This window comes from Asterias rubens, chromosome 19, assembly GCF_902459465.1.
Source record: "Asterias rubens chromosome 19, eAstRub1.3, whole genome shotgun sequence".
In the NCBI taxonomy this organism is placed as follows: Eukaryota; Metazoa; Echinodermata; class Asteroidea; order Forcipulatida; family Asteriidae; genus Asterias; species Asterias rubens.
The window spans coordinates 10,514,396-10,538,934 of NC_047080.1; the positions used below are offsets into that span (position 1 = coordinate 10,514,396).

At 39.5% G+C, this 24,539-nt stretch overlaps 1 protein-coding gene across 1 annotated transcript; it reads left to right on the forward strand.

Moving 5' to 3' along the window:
- The first annotated feature begins 1,084 nt into the window (after nt 1–1,084).
- On the forward strand, nt 1,085–24,539 carry LOC117303138. Its single transcript, XM_033787239.1, has 3 exons — nt 1,085–3,206; nt 3,486–5,038; nt 23,239–24,539. Exons 2-3 carry the CDS (start codon nt 3,705–3,707, stop codon nt 23,774–23,776), a joined length of 1,872 nt encoding a protein of 623 aa, XP_033643130.1. The 5' UTR covers nt 1,085–3,206; nt 3,486–3,704; the 3' UTR covers nt 23,777–24,539.

Below are 24,539 nucleotides of genomic sequence, written 5' to 3' on the forward strand. Positions count from 1 at the left end.
ATCTTTGTCTATATCCACACTGAACCATCTCACCCCCATGACCCATCTTGAAGGAGGCTGATAAAGACGAACTTTCATTACAACACCGGATTATTGATTATCCACACTGAACCCTCTCACCATCATGACCCACAGTAGCTATGGAGACCGTCTAATCCACTACCATATCAGCTGAACGTATAAGGCATCTTCTCTAGCCACACTGAACCCTCTCACCATCATGACCCACAGTAGCTATGGAGACCGTCTAATCCACTACCATATCAGCTGAGCGTATAAGGCATCTTCTCTAGCCACACTGAACCCTCTCACCATCATGACCCACAGTAGCTATGGAGACCGTCTAATCCACTACCACATCAGCTGAACGTATAAGGCATCTTCTCTATCCACACTAAACCCTCTCACCATCATGACCCACAGTAGCTATGGAGACCGTCTAATCCACTACCATATCAGCTGAACGTATAAGGCATCTTCTCTAGCCACACTGAACCCTCTCACCATCATGACCCACAGTAGCTATGGAGACCGTCCAATCCACTACCACATCAGCTGAACGTATAAGGCATCTTCTCTATCCACACTAAACCCTCTCACCATCATGACCCACAGTAGCTATGGAGACCGTCTAATCCACTACCACATCAGCTGAACGTATTAGGCATCTTCTCTATCCACACTGAGCCATCTCACCCCCATGACTCACCGTATGGAGGAGATAGCTGACGATGAGGAGCTTATTAAAAGTATATCGGCTCTGTACATTTCGAGCAGCGTTTTCTGCGTAACAGCTCTACGAAATTAAACCCAGGTTTTACCTTTTGGGTATCTCGCTTAATAACGAAGCCCATAGCTATGGCTATATGAACTCACTGCTGGGTGAATATAGGTCGAATATCAAATACACCAGGCTCTAGTGATAAAGGTCTGCAGGGCTCTCTCAGAAGGTTAAACTTCTCTCGGTTAGCATAGTGGCGTGACGTCGGTATGTGAAGCATCTACGGCCAGGGATGATGATGATGATGATGATGATGATGATACCTAGGCCGGGCTCTGTGTGCTTAAGTCGGTATCTCCACACTGCCTCATGCGTACAAACTGTCACACCACAAAGTGTACGAGTAGAGAGAAGTTTGTAATGGACTGATGTGTGAGGATTTGTCCGTTAATGTACCGTGGTTGTGCAGTGTGTGCTGTGTTGATCAGTGCGTCACATCATCGTGTGAGGACTCGAGAGTAGGAGGAGGCAAGCTCCCGTAGTAAATTGAGAATTCTCCGGGTTTGTTTGTGTCGCCTTTCAATAAACATGAATGTTTAATACAACCAGCGTGAATTACGACTGTTTTTCCTGACTCTCTCTCTCTCGGTGTGCTGGACTCTGTGTAATGTCGAGACTGCATCACAACTGGGGTAGCATCATTACATCTTCCCCGGTGTAGGGTGACAATGTATGGCACCAGCAACAATTCCGTCTGGTTATGAAGAAACTTTGGAGTGCATCTATATATTCTGCTTCGAGTATCGACCATTTGTATCAATGAAAACTAATTCTGAAGCCTAAAGACCAACTAGTGATGACAGATTTATATAAGGAATTCGGTCAACCGGCAGAAAATAAAGATGTTGTGTGTTATACTAGAGTCACCTCTTGGTGGATCTGAAGGATGCAGGGATAGGATCAGATTATTTGATATGAGCGATGCCAGGGATAACTTACGCATAGTGTCGATGGTTGGGTTTAACTCCAAGGTTTTAAATCCAATTTTCAACTCAAGAGGGAGTTAAGGGATTTAAGCAGGATTAAAGGGAGTGCAGACGGACCCATATAGCAGTCGAAACCCCAGGTTACCTACAGCGTTGGAAGTTAACAACATAACCTACTTTTATTCAAATCAGGTAGTAGACCTCAGGAGAGAAAAAAAAACTTGAACACCGTGAACTATTCCCCCAGGAGTGCAAGGTCTAAAACGTACGTCGACATCAGTGCTCCAAACCGAAACGGGTTTACAAGGTGAAGTTTTTAGCCTACGTTGAGAGGGGCATCTCAAGGGTTAATGGATGCAGCTAGTACGAGAATAAATATAGTTGAATTCGCAATTGAGGGTTACTCTCATAATTTGTGTATGCAAGTTTTTTTCAACACAGTTGTCTACGATTATACAAGAAAGAAGAAAAAAAAAACACCGACAAATAATCTGTTTTTGGATCTCTTGTGGATGACATGGACTTGACCCCGTGTGAGTTGACTTGAGTTTCCACGCTGTACTGCATGCCGTTGGTGTGTGCTGCATGTGTAGAGTTCATCTGTGTGAAACGAGTGGTGTATTGGTATACTCATACTGTGGTGGAATAAAAATAAATAATGTATTGTGGTCGCTGCGTTGGAACTGTAACCTCGAGTTTTGAAGGAAGTTAACTGTGTTATGTAATAAGTGAATTTGTTCTGTGGTTAATTAATTCACAATATTGCATTCTGGCAGCAAGTGATGTTTGCACTGTATACACACAGTGGTGGTTGAATTACCACAAGTGAAATTTATCTTGGACGCCAGTTGGCTGTTTATCGTGTACGCATTTACACCGTGCATGCTTTCGCGTACAAGAGGTTCCTATAGCTACCGAGAAGTACAAAATACATGGACAGACTGCAAACTGAAACCATTAAAACTGAATCTACTCAACTGTATGTAACGAGTGTTTTTCCTTCTGTGAGATTATTATACTGTGCTAGTGTGGGTTATGCACTGTTTGGTAGTTTCATGGTTCATGTATTTACTCCGTGAATAAATAACACAACTGCTGAGTAAACAAGCAACGAGCAAGTTAGTGCTGGTAATGGTATTAGTACACGGGTAGTCTGTGGTTGTGTTTTGATCCTGGGGGTTGATATTGATAAAGTAGCAACCGGAATACATGGACTCTAAAGGCAAAGCTGGACAACACCACTGAACAACTAGAGTTTCAAGTAATGGCCAAACAGATTTAGCACAAAGTAGAGTTATACTGGACCTACCCAAGGCTACCAATGTCGCAAGCTACCAGCAGTATTCCTGGGTAACACCCATGGGTCCATTGTTGCCAACATACGGGCTTCCATTGTTCCGTGACCAGCCGACCGTTCGGTCTGTGTTTTGTTCGGTGCTCGGAGCAAAAGACCCATGTTATACTCGCCCTATAAAGATGGAGGACTACTGTTCTAAATGGTATGTACATTTTTGGTTAGAATTTGGTATATTGTTGGAGTGGATTACGGGGGTGGTTTAGCAAGACAGTGCTAGAAAGTACCTCCCGTTTACTGGGTAGTTAGTTGATGCATAGAGCAAGGACCGTTGGTTGATGGGACGTTGTATGTGTTGAACCCTTCCTCAAGGTTGTGAACCATTACTTCCTCGTTAAACCATGGTTGAACTGACGAGAATATAACTTGCGAAGAGAGTTGAACACTAATAATCATTCTCTGTTGTTTTGTTTTACTCCACTAGACTCAGGACTGCATTCTAACACTACCAGCGTAAGTCAAATGACTGTATCGTCATCTCTTGGCAACCATCACAGTTGTTTTTAAAAGAGTTTCCTGTCAGTTCATTCTCAGGGAAAAGGAAAAACATGGCCTCCCAACATGGTCTGGTAGCCGATGATATAGACCGGATGCAGCAAGTTAGTGTGACTCCAATCAGATCTTCTATTCCAGTCATGAGGCTATGGAGGGGTCCGGGACCCTGCTTGATGCTGGCTTCCTCTATTGGCCATTATCTCCAGATCCACTCGTTTCCCCATTAATGCCGGTGGAAATGACATCAGAGGAAAATCCAGATTGTGGCCCCGCCGTCAGTTGTTGTAGTAGCTGTGCTCGTTTTGTCCACCGTCATAAGCTGCTGGACCCCGGCCCGGATCTGAGCAGCTCCTCACTCCACGCCAGACCTGGTTGTTGGGACGACAGAGTGAGAGTTGAACTCCTAGGACCTGTTGTTGAGTCGAAAAGTTTTGCTTACCACGACCGAGCGTGTTCTCTGGATCCAAGCAGACCGGGGCTTAGTCAGTCCCTACGGGGGATTCATCACCACTTCCCCCATCAAGAACTTCTCAACAAGTCTACAGAAAGCTATAGTTTCTACCCAGCTTCAACATTGAATCAGCTGCTGCCTAGTCTGCTTATCTGTCTGCTGTTGTTTTTGTACTTTGTGAACAAAGTGAATTGCTACCAAACTCATTTGGATTTTATACCCGGTCTTTTGATACAACTTTTGTTGCTGTGTATACTACCACCGACAACACTTGTTGAAATATTGAAACTATCTTGGAACCATGTATTATTAGCATCTTCAAAATCTGTTCAGAACTCAAAAAAGTTTTCAACTGGAGTTGAACAAACTAAAGTTAACATATCAACGTCGGTGCCAAGTGAGCTTACTTTTTCTCCATCACTCGCGTTGTTAACAAAGTTTATAAACTTGTGTAAACTTGGTTATTCGAGTGAGCAAATCGGTGCTGAGGTTAAAACACGGGTATTTTATCCCGCTCCGCTCAAAATTATTGCAAATAAAGTTCCACAAACTTATATAAAGTTGTCGGATACAAAACCCTCGCAGAGTGGTACGACACTCGACTCGTACGTGTGTGGAACTAAAATAAGTCTTCGGATACTCAAGCGCCCAGAAGAAGAAGCTGGCGCTTTTCGAGAAGCGATTGTGAACTTTCTGACTTGCATCTTTCCTTTCGTCGCCGACCTAGGACGAGCTAGTTATACCCCACGACTCTTCCAGCACTTGCCGATGGGGTGCATACTGCCAAAACGCCAGAAGAACCTCGGTCTTGAAGGTGATATCAAAGTGTACGACCTCCATGCGATCATCGACCCGCATCCGACCACGCTCATCGAGAACTCCCCGACCGTGCTGAAGTACCAGACGCCGCACTTCCGCGCCTCGGCCCGGGTTCGATTCCCACCCGTGAGCGGCAATGACACGTGGCAGATCGGATGGGTACAAGGTTGTAATAATATGGACTTCACCATCTCCTACGGCAATCTGGGAACGTAAGTTTCACTTTTATATTTAATTTTTGTGACAAAAATTAACCTTTTGTTTTTTTTAGTGGACTGGAAGGCTCCTAGGCCGTTTTCAGATATGGCGGACACAATACTAGAATACCAGGCTAGGGTAAATCTGTTTGTATACACCCAAACCAAAATGTGCACTCCCATGATTGTGTCCACCATATCTCAAAAAGGCTGATGAAAACACGCATACCATCAACTTCAAGATAAAGTACGTCTCGTCTGGCGCTACCTGGAACTTCCCCTCATAAGAACAATTAAATACAGTGCACAGTTCTCCATCAAGTATATGCTTGTATTTAAAAACTTTAAATACAGAATTGAGTGAAAACTAACACAACCGAAAAGGTGTAAAAGAAGAAAACGTCTGTCCACAAAAAATTGCACTGCTCTGCAGTGCTACCTAACAAGGGGTCGATTTCTCAAAGAGTTAGGACTAGTCCTTTACTTAAGACAATATGTAGTCCTAGGAGGATATGAAAAATTTGAGGCTAGTCCTACGTTATAAGACTAGTCATAACTCTTGGTGAAATCCGCCCTAGAGCATTATTATTTACTGAACTGACTGTGTACATGAACATATCACGTTGTGTATGGTTTGAATAAGCCTGGAAAATATGTGTTGCCAGAGTTGTACTTCGTTGTTGAACACCACTCGGATTGACTCGACAAGTTCCTCCATAAGCCATTGAACACAACAACAACAACAACGAAACAACAACAGCACTAAAACAGCCACAACAACAAACTATAACATAGAACTTCCCCTACACTCTTATCGCACTAAAGTTCAAAGTTCATTCCCTTTGTAATGTTGGTATCTCATTCTAAATGCGTAGTTCATATTATCATAATCAATTTAAGTTCATCATTTCCTCTTTCCTTACACTATTTTAGAACCACCGCCTCAAAACAGTTAATCATTTTGCCAGATTGATCTATAGTCATCATAGTAAGCGTACGGACTTAAAGGCAGTGGAAACTATTGGTAATTACTCAAATACATGTAATTGTGTTAGGATACAACCTTACTTGGTAACGAGTAATGGGGAGAGGATGTTAGTATAAAACATTGTGAGAAACAGCTCCCACTAAAGTAACGTAGTTTTCGAGAAACAGGTAATTTCTCACCGAATATTTGAATTCAAGCATTTGAAAGCACACAACTTGTGCGACAAGGGTGTCTTTTCTCCCATTATTCTCTCGCAACTTCGACGACTAGTTTAGTTAATTTTTTACAGGTTTGTTATTTTATGCATTTAAATGTTGAGATACCCCCTAGTGAGAAGACTGGTCTTTGAAAATAACCAAAAGGTTGCCCAGTGCCGATAAGTCGATATTTGGTGGCAATATTTCATATAGAGCACGTGAGATCAACGCACCAGCATATTTTATGTAAAACGGCAATGGAAAAATGTTTGTGTCTGTACCAACTGGGGTTAAACTCTCTGTTAAATAAACATAAAATGACTCATTTTCCTTATTCATTAATCAGCGAATGAGAAATGCTCGCGAGTGCAGTCAACTGTAATATAAACATATTAATTTTGTTTGTGCTTTCACACACTGAATTACAACAGGTGTGACAGCTAATTATGGTGAGATAAAAGGAACACGTTGCCTTGGATCGGTCGAGTTGGTCACTGAAAAGCATTTGTAACCGTTTGTTATAAAATGCATATAGGTAGAAAGATATTGTAAAAGTAGAATACAATGATCCACACAAACATGCCTCGAAATTGCACGGTTTTCCTTTTACCTCGTCGACTAACACGGTCGGCCATTTATGGGAGTCAAATTTTTGACTCCCATGTATGGCCGACCGTGTTAGTTCGCACAGTAAAAGGAAAACCACGCAATTTCAAGGCAAACTTGTGTGGATCATTGTATTCTACTTTTACAACATCTTTCTACCCATATGCATTCTATGATCACTGAAGTGGAGTTCGTCATGAGTTTGCCAACCCAAGTTCGTTTGGGTTATTCAAATGGCGGCGCCCATGACCAAACTTCATGGTTGAGCGAGTCCTCGTTTTCAGAAACTGTAACTTAAAAATATTCTCATATTATACAGACCTATATGAGAAACTTAATGAACCACGGTGTGTGATGTTTCTTAATGGTAATATCATGATCACTGAAGTGGAGTTCGTCATGAGTTTGCCAACCCAAGTTCGTTTGGGTTATTCAAATGGCGGCGCCCATGACCAAACTTCATGGTTGAGCGAGTACTTGTTTGCAGAAACTCTAACTCAAAGATATTCTCATATTATACAGACCGTTATGGGAAACTTAATGAACCACGGTGTGTGGTGTTTCTTAATGGTATTATCATGATCACTGAAGTGGAAAATGTGTGACAAAGAGTTTGTCATGACTATGACAAACGCAGTTCGGGTTATTCAAAATGGCTGCGCCCATGACCAAACTTCATGGTTGAGTGAGTGCTTGTTTCAGAAACTGTTACTCGATGACATTTTCTAATCAGACCGATTAGAGAAACAAAACGGACCACAACGTGTGATTTGTTTCTTAATTTAAAGATAAATTTATCTATGTCCTGCTTATGTATTAGGTTACTTATGTACAAAATATATTTTAAAAAAAGCTACGTTAATTTTTTTTTTTTTACTTCGGGTTGCGTAAGACTTCAGCAAACCTTCAATTAAAACGTCAAGTCATGGTGTTGTAAAAGGAAGGTTTTTGCTCAGTGACGGATTATTTATGTAAAGATCACACGCACTTTGATTGAACAGACATTGCAATACAGTCACCCAGACCAATAAGTTCACGTGCGATACAAGAACTTTCATGTCAACCTTGTCCACAGTCGTCGATAATACTACTTTAATCTGCTCAACCCCCATCCCAGTCCATGACATGCTTTACGAGTCACATTACCGAGTGACAAGAAATATGATCTATTTACCAGACGGGTCTATGGGGGTAAATTGCGCATCACGCGCTGCTTGCTTGCTTGCTTGCTTGCTTGCTTCGATTTAGAAAGTCATGACTACAAAATGTGCTGTAAGGCCCAGACCTCATCTCAGTTCTGAACACCCAAAGAATAAATAAAAATACGAGATGCGCCAGAAAGAAATGGAGGCCCTGTATGGTTTGTTTTTGAAAGGGCAAGGGGCACCTAGACATTTTCTCCTTGGTAAAGGGCACCCTACGAGGAACTTGTACATTTGTACGAGAGCATTTTAAGGGCACGAAGGCAATGACCAGGGGGCATGAGAGATCACCTTCGTTGCCTCCGTGGAGTATCAGGCCTATTGAATATGTATACATCCAGTCCTACTCAATACATCCATGGTGATCGTATTTTATTTGCGATTATCTGTGCTTCTGCAGCTCGATTATATAAATTCGATTAACAGATGGCGCTTATACGATTATAGTCAATACTTCACTTTATGACGAGTTATGATCGATTTTTTAATATACAGTCGATATTCTTCTATGTTGAAGCTTTGTAATCGTGTTTAAATGGCACACTCAATTGCTTTATATCCATTCGATTAGTCTGCTCATGCAAGGACCTACTTGATCATGGTTTGTGGTTAGTTCAACCACGTGTTCTGAGATAGGAATCTTGTTTGTAAAACAAGAGCTGTGGTTGGCATATAACGTGCCTTGGTTTGGCCTAAAGGTATGAACAAACAGGCCTAAAGGTGTTGCATAGAGGTATTAATAGCCTGACATAAAGGTATGAACAACCTGGCATAGAGGTATTTAAAGCCTGGCCTAAAGATATTAATAGCATTACATAAATGTATTAATAGCCATGCCTAAAGGTATTAATAGCATTGCATAAAAGTATTAATAGCCTGGCCTAAAGGTACTAATAGCCTAGCCTAAAGGTATTTATAGCCTGGCCTAAAGGTATTAATAGCCTGGCCTAAAGGTATTAATAGCCTGGCCTAAAGGTATTAATAGCCTGGCCTAAAGGTATTAATAGCCTGGCCTAAAGGTATTAATAGCCTGGCCTAAAGGTATTAATAGCCTGGCCTAAAGGTATTAATAGCCTGGCCTAAAGGTCCTTAGTGTATGGATCGGGGTTTAAGTTTTATGATCACGAGAGTGACGATCTACTTTCGCCTATAATTACAACTTAAAGGCACTGGACACATGGGGTTATTGTCGAAGACCAGCATTTTTTGCTTGGGTGTATCCCAAATCTGTGAAAATTTGGACTCAATTGGTCATATCGAAGTTGAAGGAGAATTATGAAAAAAAGAAAAAACAATGCGCAGAAAATTTGTTGAACAATTTTCTGACTAGCAGAAATGAGCAGCATACCAATCTTAATGTGTACATGTGCCATGGTAGTTTGGCTGGTACCCATTTTTCTGGTACGTAAGCATAAAGGACAGGTTGTATTAGCAATTTGTTCTGCTTTAGTAGCTGTTATAAGAAACTAGGCTGTGGGTCAAATCCAATACGGTGCGATACAGCCACCCGTAAATCATCTTGCGCATTAAACGTTAATACTACACGAACAGTTCAAACAAGATTAAATTGCCAGCCATTTCCGTAACACAAATTGCTCTGGCGGCTTTCACTTCCCGCAACATGAAGTATACGTTGGGGCCTAGTTTGCCACGGTGGGTAATTTTCATCAGTTAATGCGGCAAATTCGGCAGACAGTGTACACGATTTTTTGGTTCATCTATAAATGCAAACCGACATGGGGTATTCCGTATACTATAGTCTCTTGCTGGTATAATATAATATGCCATTAATCTGTTTGTGCCAAAACGCAAGCGGTATAATGTGAGGCAATTACTTGTGACAATTTCTCCTGATCCCGGCTTGGGTTGCTGATTATTAAAGGCACTTGACACGTTTGGTATCCTTACTCAAAACAGTTGTCAGCATAAAAACCTTACTTGGTAACAAGCAATGGAGAGAGCTGTTGATAGTATACCACATTATGAGAAACGGCTTGCTCTGAAGTAACGTAGTCTTGAGAAAGAGGTAATTTCTCACTCAAATAATTAGGCATCTGAAAGCAAATAAAGTATATATGCAACAGGGGTGTTTTTCTTTCATTAATCTTTTGCAAATTCGATGACAAGTTAAGCCCAAATCTCCACAGGTTTGTTATCAATTAAATACATATGTTGGGATACACCAAGTGAGACAGTCTGGTCTTTGACAATTACCAAAGGTGACAAGTGCCTTTAAATGCTAGATGTGCCATTAATATGTTTGTGCAGAAACGCAAGCGGTTTAATGTGAGGCAATTACTTGTGACAATTTCTCTTGATCCCAGCTTTGTTTGCGGATCTTAAAGGCATGGCCCCCTTTTGGTCATTGTCAAAGGCCAGTATTTTCACTGGGTGTATCTCAACAGAATGCATGGAATAACAAACCTGTGAAAATGTTGACTTAATTGGTCTACGAAACGGCAAGAGAATAACGACAGGAAAAACACCCTTGTTGCACAAATTTGTGTGCTTTCAGATGCCTAATAAAAGCCTTCAGGCCCGAAGTCTTTACGTATTTGAGTGAGAAATTACCTCTTTCTCAAAAACTACGTAACTTCAGAGGGAGCCGTTTCCCACAATGTTTAACACTGTCAACAGCCCTTCATTGCTCGTTATACCAAGTCAGTTTTTATGTTAAACATTATTTTGAGTAAAAAGCTAAGCCGTGGTTTCGAAACTGGCCGTATAGAATGCGTATACATTTTCCTAATATGATAAAACAAATTGGAGTGGGCGAAGTACAATGAACTAAAAATCTTAAAGACTAAACCCAGTGTGTCAACTGTCAACACGTTACGCTACACGAGTACTTTGTAGAAGCTGTGACGTCACAACAAGGACTGAACAATAGGTCGAGTTGGCCAAAGCTGACTGCAAATACCAAACAATGAAACTTTTCCAAGAGAATGGTTTTGTGGAATTTGAAGGCTGACATTTTATTTCAAACCCCAAAACCAGTGGGCATAAAAAGTCATTGTTTATAACGTTGTGTAGGAGCCACTGATTCACGCCACACGCGGAAGGACGTGGTTGTAAAGTGTGCCGTTTTTGGACAGGCCACGGACCACACGAGCCCTGAACTGCCCTTCCCTTCCGGGACTGGTTGATGAACTTCTTGCCAGGACTTAAAAGGTTATCGTTTTAGACAAACAACATCAACTTACTGTACAAACCCTTGCGATAAAAAAGACAGATTTTATGTCCATCAGGTTAAAGGCACTGGACACGAGGCCGTGTGACAGCGTCTTTCCTTCCGGGATTGGTTCATGAACTAACTAGTTGCCAAAAACTTAAATACACAAACAAAACAAAGCATGCTGGCAAACCCTTGTTTTAAATAAAGTAGAATTTAGTAGAAGCCTGATACTTCACGGAGGCAACGAGGGCGATTGCCACCATGCCCCGTGGTCATTTCCTTGGTGCCCTTGAGATGCTCAAGTAGAAATTGTCTATAGGGTGCCCTACCAAGGAGAAAACGCCTTGATGCCCTTGCCATTTCAAAAACCAAGCATACAGGCCTGATTTTGTGTCCAGATTAAACTTTATAGCCAAAATTTAGCACCAATTGTCAAGGTCCAATACAATGTAACTATTTACACACCATTAAGTGTAATAGTTCTACTCAAATATTCTGTTATCGATCTAATTGGTCTATCTACAAATACCTAACGATCACTGTTTACTTTAAAGTCCTCTAGAGTACTCGGGGTGCAAATATACAAAATGCCAAAGTCTGTACAAAATTGGGTGGGACGGAAGGCTGAAAGATGGTGGGCGGTTGCTTCCAAATAATGCACGTCACATAATTCACAGGGAGTTTTAATCACATGTAGGTATAGAAAATACATAGTTTTTTTAAGACATACACCATTGTTTCAGTACCGTTTATAATTCCATTAATTTCCAATTGATGGTTTCCTTTAAATTCTGCTGAAACAACAAGAAGTGTTCGTAACCTGATCCCAAACGTATATATCTTCACATACTTTCACCAGCAATGACCCCCGTATTAGAACACTCCTGTACTATATATCAAGCAAGATATTTAGTTTCGGGCAGTTTTGTCAACCTGATAACCATTTTGAAGTACAGCCCTTTTGTTTAAGTAGAGCCAGTGATACCCTAAGCCTAAGCAAATGGCTGGAAACATTGGCTATATACACTACCTAGTACTTCCCCTGTAGCCAACATTTAAACAAAACGGGCTGTGCTCCAAACTCATAAATACATTAAGACACATCAAATCAATATTTCTTCAGGACGACAAAAACAAAATGAGAAGAATTTTTTCCGCTGAAAATATCCAGGATATAAAAACGTCAGAACTTTAAAGCGGTTGGGGCAATTTGAAGGCATGGCGTTTGATAAAATACGGTCGATACGGAAAACAGGAAACGCTTTCCACTTGAACCAGAGGGTAAAAGTGTTGAATAGCGCGTCTCGGAACCCCGTCGGGGGCATTTCAAGTTAGTCCGGTACTCACTTTACAAAACTGCCCGACAATTTAGCAATTTGTTCTTTTTTGTGTGGTTTTATTGCCCAAAGGAACATTGTCTCGATGAATAATAAATGAAACATCGCCTATTAATTCAGACCACGTAAATTGAGTTTTCCCACTGCCTGTATTTTGGAACGTGTAGCACGTGCGTGTGGCATTCAGGCCTGTATGCTTCGTTTTTCGAAAGGGCAAGGGCACCCAAGCATTTTGTCCTTGGAAAATAAATGGCTTCGAATGAGGAAATAACGTACACCAAGTCTGGAATTACGAGACTATGGCCTCCGTTGCTTCTTGTCTTGGCCTTAGTGCCCCTTCAAAACGTCCCTCAGACTTGAAGATGCACCAATGGAAGTGTCTTAATTAGACCCTCTAAAAGACCAGGCAAGGGCACCAAGGCATCTTCTCCTTGGGAAACTGGCACCCTATACGAGGAAACTGTAAATTCCTACAGGGGCATTTCAAGGGCACCAAGGCAATGACCAGGGGACACGGAGGCAATCGCCTTCGTTGTCTCCTTATCAGTATCAGGCTTGGGCGTTGCGTTTGCCACACTCACTTGGCATTAAACTGTCTCATAGAACATGATGATTCAACATTCAAACATTACGCAGCTATAAATTAACTCCTTAAATATTAACAGGAATTAATAATTGATCTGGGGCAGGGATAGACCGCGAAACGTCAACTGTACGTGTTCACCAACTATAATCACACTCAATGTGGTTACATTCTGGCGCTACTGACTGGCTATGATTTATCCATGAGTGTTAATTTGCATATCTCGACACGTCATTATGATTATAATTAGCAGTTAAATCTATACATTGATCAAGGCTAATGAATGATGAGAAGCGAAGTGGGCATGGTAATGAGGACATCATCAAATTAATTCCTTGTTTGGTGTCAAGACAGCAAGAGGTAAATCGATCTTCGTGGGTTCAGATCAGACTATGGCGCGTTGGAAAGAGTTTATGTACAGGCTCCATGTTGAAGCAATACCCATATATAATGTGGGTATTTACAATGGGGCATTACTGTGTCTGATATGCTTACAGCACTGGGGTGGACTTCACAAAGAGTTAAGACTAGTCTCATCTCGAGTTAGGACCAGTTACTCGTCCTAACTTGGGACTATCCATGCAATTTGTATATCTCCAAGTTAGGACTAGTCCCAACTCTTTGTGAAATCGACCCCTCGACACCTTTGGTAATTGTCAAATGGCCAGTATTGTTACTTGGTGATCCCAACATAATGTGCATATAAAATAACAAGTCTTAAAAAATTTGGATTCAATAGGAGACTTTCCAACGCTAGGTGGCAGCAGACATACCGGGTAAATTTCCATTGTTTACGTAGTTTACAATGGATTTATCCGGTAAGTCTGCTGCCCTTTATCGTCTCAGAAAGTCTCCCATTGGTCATCGAAGTTGAAAGAGAACAATGATAGGAAGAAAAAAACATCCTTGTTGCACAACTTGGTGTGCTTTCAGATGCCTAATAACAAATGGCTTCAAGTCAGAAGTGTTTTGTTATTATTTTGTTCCCCAAAATCTACGTTACTTCAGGGTTGGCCGTTTTTCCTTATAAGGTGTCCTTACCAAGGAGGAAATACATTGGTGCCCTTCCACTTAAAAAAAAACAAAGCATAAAGGTAACCTTGTTTGCAGCATGATCAAAGTATTGTTAGTGGGGTATTGTGTTTATACAATACCAAATTATTCAAAATAATATGATATAACAATTGAACAAATTTCAACGACTGGTCAAAATTAAAATCAAATCACCAAACAGGATATTAAATATAAAAAATAAATAAAATAAATTTGGCATCCGTTTCAAAATTAATTTGAGTGCCTTTGTTGTTACTTTTTATACACTGATTCGGTTTGCCACATGCTCAATGCTGCAGAAATTATGGACTTCCTGTCTAGGCGAGCTTTTTCGCAATCAAGTTAGCTGGAGGAATAATCCCATTACAGTAAATGTTATTCCATCTTTTTGCAGTTTGTTTGGCTTACTATTCAATGAAATACAAATGAGTGGCACATGTTATGTTGACTGTCACTCAGCACGTCTAAATATAAACCTTGGTTCTGACACAGGGGTTAATTAGTACACTGAAGAGACTCGCCACTAGTCTTTTATCATTTTGATTTACGGGGAGAGTACATGTATAAATGCATGGATACTCAAGCTCGGTGGGGATATTCAACGCAGAGAGAGGACCTATGGATGTTTAATTTGCATCGAGGATAAAGAATATTATTTTGGTTTTACCATTGTGTAAAGTACTGTACTTTCCCAAGTCCCACCCAAGTAATATGCTCAGGGATTTTCACTGGACTTTGGAAAGTATACCAGAAGTAGTGGTTGGTTTAAGGGTCAAACCCAAATAATTGACAAATATCTTAACTGATGTCCTGGTATAGCATCATTCTATACCCTATCCAAAATATTTAGTATATAATTATAATAATAAATAGAAGAAATTAAGTGATTTTTTTTTAAATCAAAAACGGCAAAATAAAACAAGAAACTTAATAATAAATAGAAGAAATGAAGTGATTTTTTTAATCAAAAAACTAAATTCATTTATGATAATATATTTACATAACAGATGACACTATAAATCATCCCGAGACACAAAGATCCCCCACTGACCGTTTCACAAATGAAATGTTGTCGATCCATTTTTATCGAGGTTTATAATATTAATAGTCTGTGTTTCCGAAGGATGAATCAATCAGTTTGTGTAAACTGATATATCATTCATTCATTCATTCATATAGACACGAATGATGGATCTTCCATTCATGTATAATTCAATCAGTTTATATTGAAATATATAATTATATGACCGTCAACCATCCACGGATAATGGTTCTTTGATGTATAACTCACTTTCTCTTGGAGTGAATTGTAACTTCTTCTTTTTTGCTACAACACAATTTCTGTAAATGTAATTTGGAAAAACTGAACACGCTTCACAGAATTTACACGCAAAACAATCGTTCATTTCCCCTATTCGCCAGTATTTGTTCACCATTACTCTTCGGTAGACCTTTCTAGCACAACGTCACAGCCCGAGTTTTTGCCAATCGAGGTTGGAAAACTATAGGAAGCCATAAAGGCAAAACAAAAACAGATGGCCAAAGTTTGTAACTATATGTCACACAACTATTCACAAATTGTGTTGAATTTGTTAGAAACAAAGCAACCAATCTTGGGAGGTATTGTTTCACTAAAAGATTGCAGATTTTTAAATTTGGTCAGAACAAGGCATTTTCTCCTTAGTAATAGTAAAGGGCACCCTATGAAGATATTGGAAATTGCTACTAGAGCATTTCAAGGGCACCGAGGGGGCATGTAGGCAGTCGCCTTCGTTGCCTCCATTAGGTGTCGGGCCTGGGGTGTCGGAATACAGAGCAGTCATCGTTGAATCTAAAAACCAATAATGATACTATGCACCATTTTCTTGCAAAGCCTTGGAGGAAAATGTGCAATGAAGCTCGTGGTCCATTTGGAAAATTGAAATTCTACTCAGGACTGACCCAAAACAAAATCGTTCATATCCTATTGAGCAGTATTCCTTTTCCATTTGCTATTCATCCCACCACGTGAAAAGGTAATTTCAGCACCATGTTGAAATTGCCAATTATTGATGATGTGTACTATTTTGTCGCGAAGCTTTGGAGGGGATTGTGTCTCAACGGACCTTTATGGTCTCACAGTTTGCTTTTTTAATCTACTTCACACACTTAGCCCGCACCTGTGCCCAGGTAAAATGACGTTCAGACAGTGTGTCTCGCATGGATCTTTTCTCAATGGTTGATAGTGATTCACTACACTGCAAAAACTGGGGTTGTTAACATTAACATATGGGTGTATATCATGGAGATACCCACAAATATAACGGAGCCCACAGCTTGCTTTTTTAATCCACTTCACACATTTAGCCCGCACCTGTGCCCAGGTAAAATGACATTCAGACGGTGTTTCTCGCATGTATCTTTTCTCAATGGTTGATAGTGATTCACTTCACTGCAAAAAACCGGTGTGTTAAAATTGACACTATAGGTGAACATTATCGATATCAACAAATATAATCAAAATGTACAACAGGTTGTTAAAATATTACTAATTTCTGCAAAAAAAAACCCAATTACATTGGTGTTGTTTTAAAGGTAGTGGACACTATTGGTAATTACTCAAAATAATTATTGGCATAAAACCTTTCTTGGTGACGAGTAATAGGGAGAGGTTGATGGTATAAAACATTGTGAGAAACGGCTCCCTCTGAAGTGGAGTAGTTTTCGAGAAAGAAGTAATTTTCCACGAACTTTGATTTCGAGACCTCAGAATTAGGTTTTCGAAATCAACCATCTAAACGCACACAACTTCGTGTGACAAGGGTGTTTTTCTTTCATTATTATCTCGCAACTTCGATGACCGATTGAGCTCAAATTTTCACAGGTTTGTTATTTTATGCATGTTGAGATACACCAACTGTGAAGGCTAGTCTTTGACAATTACCAATGGTGTCCACTGCCTTTAACACCCTATAATGTAATGATGATTCTCACCTTCGGAATCACAATACATGACCACACCAATGGTGTCAATTTTAACACCCAAGTTTTGCAGTACAGTATTTACTCTTGTCTCTTAGACGAGAGTGAAGTTTTTTTTACACCAAAATGTTAAATATTACTCATTTTTGCAAAGACTATTACATTGGTGTTGTTTTAACACCCATGGTGTCAATTTTAACACTGGCAGTTTTGAAGAGTAAAGTATTTACACTTAAAGGCAGTGGACACGTTTGGTAATCTCAACATGCATAACATAACAAACCTGTGCAAATTTGAGCTCAATTGGCCATCATAGTTGCGAGATAATAACGAAAGAAAAACACCCTTGTCACACGAAGTTGTGGGCTTTCAGATGCTTGATTTTGAGACCTCAAATTCTGAATCTGAGGTCTCGAAATCAATTCATGGAAAATTGCCCCTTTCTCGAACATTACGTTACTTCAGAGGGAGCTGTTTCTCACAATGTTTTATACTATCAACCTCTCCCCATTACTCATTACCAAGTAAGGTTTTATGCTAAAAAAATATTTTGAGTAATTACCAAAAGTGTCCATTGCCTTTAAGTTACTCGTCTCTTATGATGGGATCTGGATCTCCAGTACTGGTTATCCATGATAGATTAAGACGGAAACACATTTCCCATGCAAAGTGCATGGTAATGCATTCCAAGTATTTAGATTGACGGACAAACACCACTTTGGAAAGGTTTTCAACACAATTCTCATCTTGAACAATCTGCGTCATAAAACTCCTTTCTAAAACCTTTGCATTGTCGTTTACTTGAAGAGCACTTTAAAAGGTTTTCTAAATATATTTTGTGTCATTTCCGACGAGATTCGGATCTTTCAAAACTTGGGTTGATGATGTTTTCTTTTTATGGAGGCCTTAATTTGGGTGATAACTAAAATAGAACTCCGGTAATGAGGCAATCACAGAAATGAACGGCATCCTGTTTGTGGATTGAGGCTAAACAGGCTGTAAAACTCGGCTTTTGTAAAATAAAGAAATGTAAAGGTATGTGAATCATGAAATTTCAAACATAGCTATATAGAACTTAGAAGGAAACCAATGGCCAAATAACATGAAATGTCTAAAAACACGATTACCAACCAAATTTCAATTTGTTGCATATTGCTTGTTACTGGTATTGAGCTGTTGTTTTCTTACCCTGAATATCACGTGAAAATTTGGTTGGTAACCATGTTTTTATCAAGACAATACATGCTAAGCAAATTTTTGTGCTTACAGGCCTTATGAAATATGACCAACATCTTTGGAAAATTATTAATGGAATTAGTAAGTAACCTTGCAACAAAATTAATCAACTCCTTCTTGAAAACATTCTTAAATAATTAATGTGAAAGTGCAATATATTACCAATCGATTTATCAGAAAAATAAATGAGTACGTTTATTTTGCTCAGCAGAATATGACGTCACATTGAATACGTTTACTTTTCTCAGCAACATATCATGACGTCACATTGTCGTCACTATCAGTAAGCCTATATCGTGCCATATACAACGTAGCAGTAATTTAAATTTCCAAATTCAGATACTGATATCTTTAAAACAAATTACTTTGTTTATTTATTTAGTGGAAACATAATTCGTTTTATTGAGCAGAAGTTTTGATGTCTGCTTCTTCAATCACTCGAGATTTGTTCAACAACAAATACAGATGAAGCAAATTTCATCACGGCACAGTGTTTTTCTTTAATATATAAATTTTAAATTATATTAGTATAAGCTTCTCAGTAAGATGATATTGCCGCTGATACAAGCCGGTTCAGCCAATCTGGGATGAGGCTAATCTCATTTTGTGTATAATTCAATAGACTGGGGGCTGGGTTGTACGTCTTGAATTGCGTCTACGGGCTTTGGTTTGGTAATAACACTAATTGCAACTGGCTGCCAACCATAGCAAGGCCGTGGTCCTTTTTAGCATTTGGAATAATTATGCTACAGCCTTCTGTGTGTGGCCGTATGATATACAGACATGCACATTCAGGCAGGCTGGAGAACTTGCTGGCAGATATAATTTATTTGTTCAAATGTTCTTTGTATAGATACCGCTAGGTATCTGAGTATATTTATCTAAAGAGGTGATGCGCGGATGGGTAGGGAAAAATATATAGAGGTTAACAGTATCAAGTTACCCAGCGTACATATTTCAATCTGTCTGCGGCTATATTATACAAAATAGAAATTTAGATATCGAACCGATCAGCAAAGAAGTTAAATGGCTACTTTTTGTACTAAATTAAAAATTATGGGTCTATAATTTTGGCGTCGCTGTGTCGTACAACCTTTGTACATGAACATGTACACATGTATGTACGTATGCAAGGTCCTGCTAGTCTTCACGTTTAATAAGTCTAGTGTCGTTAACTAAAACTGTCAATGCCAACAGATGAAACCGGAAAGAACTAAAGGCACAATGAAAACACGTTGTGGTTTTAGCTCATTATTTCAAAGCATGACAGTATACAAAAAATGGAGATTGTTTCGAAAGATTGGATCTCTAGTTTGTCTGAGAGTTAACTCCTCGAGATGAGGCTAGTTGAGTAAGGGATGCCTAGCTTGTCTGAGATTTAGTTAACTCTTTGAGCTAAGGCTATGTGAGTAAGGGTTGTCTAGTCTGTATATGGCAGTTTACTTCATGAGATGAGGCTGGTTGAGCAAGGGAAGTCTAGTTTGTCTGATGAGAGTTAACTCCTTGAGCTAAGGCTATTTGAGTAAGGGCTGTCTAGTCTGTATATGGCAGTTTACTCCATGAGATGAGGCTAGTTGAGCAAGGGAAGTCTAGTTTGTCTGGCAGTTAGCTAACTCCTTGAGCTAAGGCTATGTGAGTAAGTAGATATATTGGCAAGTCAGTTGTCTCAAACCAAACACAATGAGAAAGACTAACTTACAGGAAATTAAGCCTTCCTCTCAATGTTGTCACGTATCCGCGGTTAGTCATAGGCTTCCTCATCCGCCTTTCAAAACACGAGTGAAGTTTTAATAAAGTGATATTTACACGTGAACTGAAATGTTTTCAACTGCATCAACGCCTTTATCAGCGACACGTAGAAAGTATTTGTCTTTATATACATTTTGTAATGACGTCTGACGTAATTACATATTGACGTAATTACATATTGACGTATAATCAAACGTTAAGCCTTATACGTTCGGTAATCACTCTTAAAATTAATTGCAATACAAACTTTTGGTTAATACTATAATAAGCATTTCAAGAAACATTTCACTTCTAAGTTATGTGGTTATGTAAAAAGAAGCTTTTATGGCCAACAATTTTAATGTGAGAAGCGTTACTGTTAGTTACGTTTCTCAGGCTGTGTATATTACTATTTGGTGTTATGCTTTCTGCATTGCCTTATTCCCTCTGGGTTTACGGCGACATCTCAAAAACGCTACCACCTTTTGATTAAAATTTGCACATGCTGGTTTTGTTGTATAGACCTATACATGTACATGTATGTATGATTTAAACAATCGAACGGTTACAAAAACTTCAGGTAAACTTTGCCTTTAAGGAACATGATGTCACAGCAACGTCGAGACGAAGCCATGCATTGTCTCAGGTGTACGTTTGTCATTTAAAGACACTGGACACCTTTGGTAATTGTCAAAGACCAGTCTTCTCACTTGTTGTATCTCAATATATGCATAAAATAACACACCTGTGAAAATTTGAGCTCAATTGGTCGTCGAAGTTGCGAGATAACTATGAAAGAAAAAACACCCTTGTCACACGAAGTTGTGTGCTTTCAGATGCACTGATTTCGAGACCTCTAAATCTAATCCTGAGTTCTAGCTCGAAATCAAATTCGTGGAAAATTACTTCTTTCTCGAAAACTACGTCACTTCAGAGGGAGCCGTTTCTCACAATTTTTTAATACCAACAGCTCTCCATTACTCGTAACCAAGTAAGGTTTTATGCTAATAAACATTGGGAGTAATTACCAATAGTGTCCACTGCCTTAGGGTGGTTTAAATTAAGCTACGGTAACTTCCCCTCAATTGTTTAGCATGCACATGGGTGGCATGCAACCCTCCATCTTTAATGTAAATTCTAACATGTGTGAAATCAATCCACCAGTACAAAAGAGTGTGCAGAAGTACGTGGCAAGTTTTAATTAAAATTCGAGTAGTTGCCAGCTTGTTTGTAATGCCTTTATATATAGAGCTGTTTTGTAGCACCTTGTGGTGTGCATTCAATGATATTATGTTGACTGCTAGGCACCCTCAACATAAACACTTAAAATGTAAACCAACACTCTTCAAGGCATTCATGATTCGATAATTCACAAGATTATGTTTCCAAATGGTTGCATGCTGGATGTCATTACAAAAGGGTTGTTAAATATGCCTGGATCAGGGGGGTTTTGGGGGAGGGAGCAGGCCTGGTTTGAACATGTTAAATAGGGCAATACCATTTTCATTTTGCAAAGGGCACTTCCATTGGAAAATCTTAAAGTCAATGGGAAACTTTTAAAGGGGCACCAAGGACAAGACTAGGGGCAACGGAGGTCATGTCCTCTCTGGCCTGCGTGTTATTCCAGGCCTGAGGGAGGGGTTTGAAATTGAAAGGTCAATTAAATTTGCTTGTAGCAGCAAAGAAATTTGGCAAGCAGTATTTTCGGCTTAAAGTTCTTGGACCTTTTCGGTACAGAAAAACAATTAAAAGTTTACAGATTTACAAATAACTTACAGGGTTTACAGAAGGTAATGGTGAAAGACTTCTCTTGAGATCTTATTCCATGAAATGCTTTACTTTTTTGAGAAAACATTAAAACAATATCAATTCTCGATATCGAGAATTACGGATTTATGTTAAACACATGTCATGACACGGCGAAACAAGCGGAAACAAGGGGTGGGTTTTCCTGTTATTTTCTCTCGACTCCGATGACCGATTGAGCCTAAATTTTCACAGGTTTTTTTTTTATATAAAGTTGTGATACACAAAGTGTGGGCCTTGGACAATACTGTTCACCGAAAGTATCCAATGGCTTTAACATCTTTATGAAATTGGGCCCTACATGTATTATCTGACTCCCTACAACATTCAAATGTCACGACACACTCTTGCCCCTCAAAGAAATCAAATTCGATTCAACTGCATTTTAGAAATCCGATACGCTAAAAAACCCGTCCAGTCCTGTTGTATACTCAGCAGTATAGCTCATACTTTTATACGGTGTTTCCCAAAGGCCACCGGGAAATTCCTTGGAGTATAACACACAGTAAACACTTCGTGGATAATGTATTGATATGTCAGCCTCAAGAGTGATAGCTTCTTTACTAGTTTACTTAGTGTCTGTTATTGAGCAGTTCTTCGCACCATACATGACCACAAGTCTTGTATTTCCATGGGTTTCTATCGATTGTAGTGAGAGGGTTTCAGTCAATGTATTCGTTGACCTGAATTTTAAGACTTTTTAAGTCTGTTTGCCTTTGGGCCCAAGATGTCTTGTCATGCTCTCTCTATTCCACACATACATCTTCTGCGAAAACTTAAGATTTCTGCACAGCAGTGAGATACGTCGTGCATAAATAGTGTTTACAATTCGACAAGAGGTTATGTTCCTAAATAACAAACATCTAAGTTGGCAGAAGGGTACTGGCCTGGAATTACACGGAAGCCATACCTCTGTTACCTCTAGTCTCAGCCTTGGTGCCCTTCCATACTTTCCCATAAACGAGATTCTCCAATGCAAAATGAAAACGACCTTGCTTTCTCAAAGATGTAATTTCAAGCCTGAAGACTTTGAAAGGGGTTATGTTTCTGTTAACAAACATCTAGCTTGGCATAAGGTACACCAAGCAAAAAAATAAATGATCAAACAATTATTTATAACAAATAAATAAATAAGGAAACAAACTAAACAAATAGAAAGAAACAAACAAACAGACATTAACAAACAAACAAATAAACAAATAAATCACTAAACTTTCCTCTGCTTGCCTCCCATCCCAACGAAAGTGTCTGTTTTAGCCTATGCATAAGGTTTCCTAGAAAGTTGTATATTTTCCGAATGTCTTACAATGGTTTTTTTTTTTTTTTTTTTTTGCTTCCTTTAGCTCCAGTTGGGAAATCCCCTCGCTGAAGACCAACCAGCAACGTTTCGTCAGCGACTCGGACGGCAAACATTACCCCTGGTACGGTTGCACCACGGAGGTGGCCACCATCCCGGGGCCAACGTCCTGCTACAGCACATTCCACCTTCGTATGAACGACAACTTCCACCCATCAATTACGTGGGACATCCCCGTGCGAAACAGCCACCAGGTCCGTCTGACCAAGCTGGCCCGGGACCAGAGCTTCACGGTCTGGCTGATCGCCATGAACAAAACCACGGGACAGAAGTTTGTCCTGAGGACGATTAAATGGAGGATGAGGATTAATATTGCCGTGGACGAGACCCAACCTCTAGGTCGGAGGGCTCAGCTTCTTGACCCCATCATACAGGAACAGCCTCATATTCTAGAGCCATGGCAGAATGAAGTAGCCCCACCCGAAGCCCTACGTGCCCCCAATGCAAACAACGCACAGACACTTATATGGCGGCCGAGCAGTGGTGGTGAAGTCATAATTGTACCACCAGTAAGCCACCACTAAAAGCTAAACTGTTTTCAAACAAAACTCGATAAGTGCCTTTGACTCATAGTACAGTACTCCTTTTTGTTTTGGAAAAGCGAGTCATAATTATCAAGAACTTATATATCTATCCTCAATAATACCATATTTTTGGAAACAGACATTTATTACCAAAAAACAAGTGCAATTTGTATGAATCGGAAAAACAAACAAATTATGAGCTACCAGTTTTGTATTTTTGGTGGTGGATATTTAGTCTTCGACACGTCTAACGCATGCTGACTACTGAAAAACAATGTACAGTTAAATTTACCGAGTCTTCAAATCATTAATATACAGCTAATTTAAATATGAATGGTAAGGTCTAATTTCAAGCTATTTGATTGGTTGGATGATATGCAAATTAGATTGTGAAACTGTTGTGTAAAATAATAGAAAGTTTTTGGTTTTTAAATCCAATTGGTTCTCACTAACAGGGTACACAACAAAATCGAAATCCTTTTTGAACATTTATGATTTACGCATGCTTCTTACTGAGTTTTCATATCTTTAAAATATCTATTAAAAAAAAACGGACCAGTGAATGTTAAATAATGTATTTATGAATGTTGTATATTTGCACATTTTAATTTCTGCAGAATTCGATGGTTATAATGTCCAACAAGTTACACACAAAAAAAAAGAAGCAAAGTTTGAGACTGGACGTTTAAGCTTAATTTGGTTTTTAGAATAAATGTTTTTTGGTTCGTTTAATTTGCATGAAGAATTACATGCTACAAGGAAA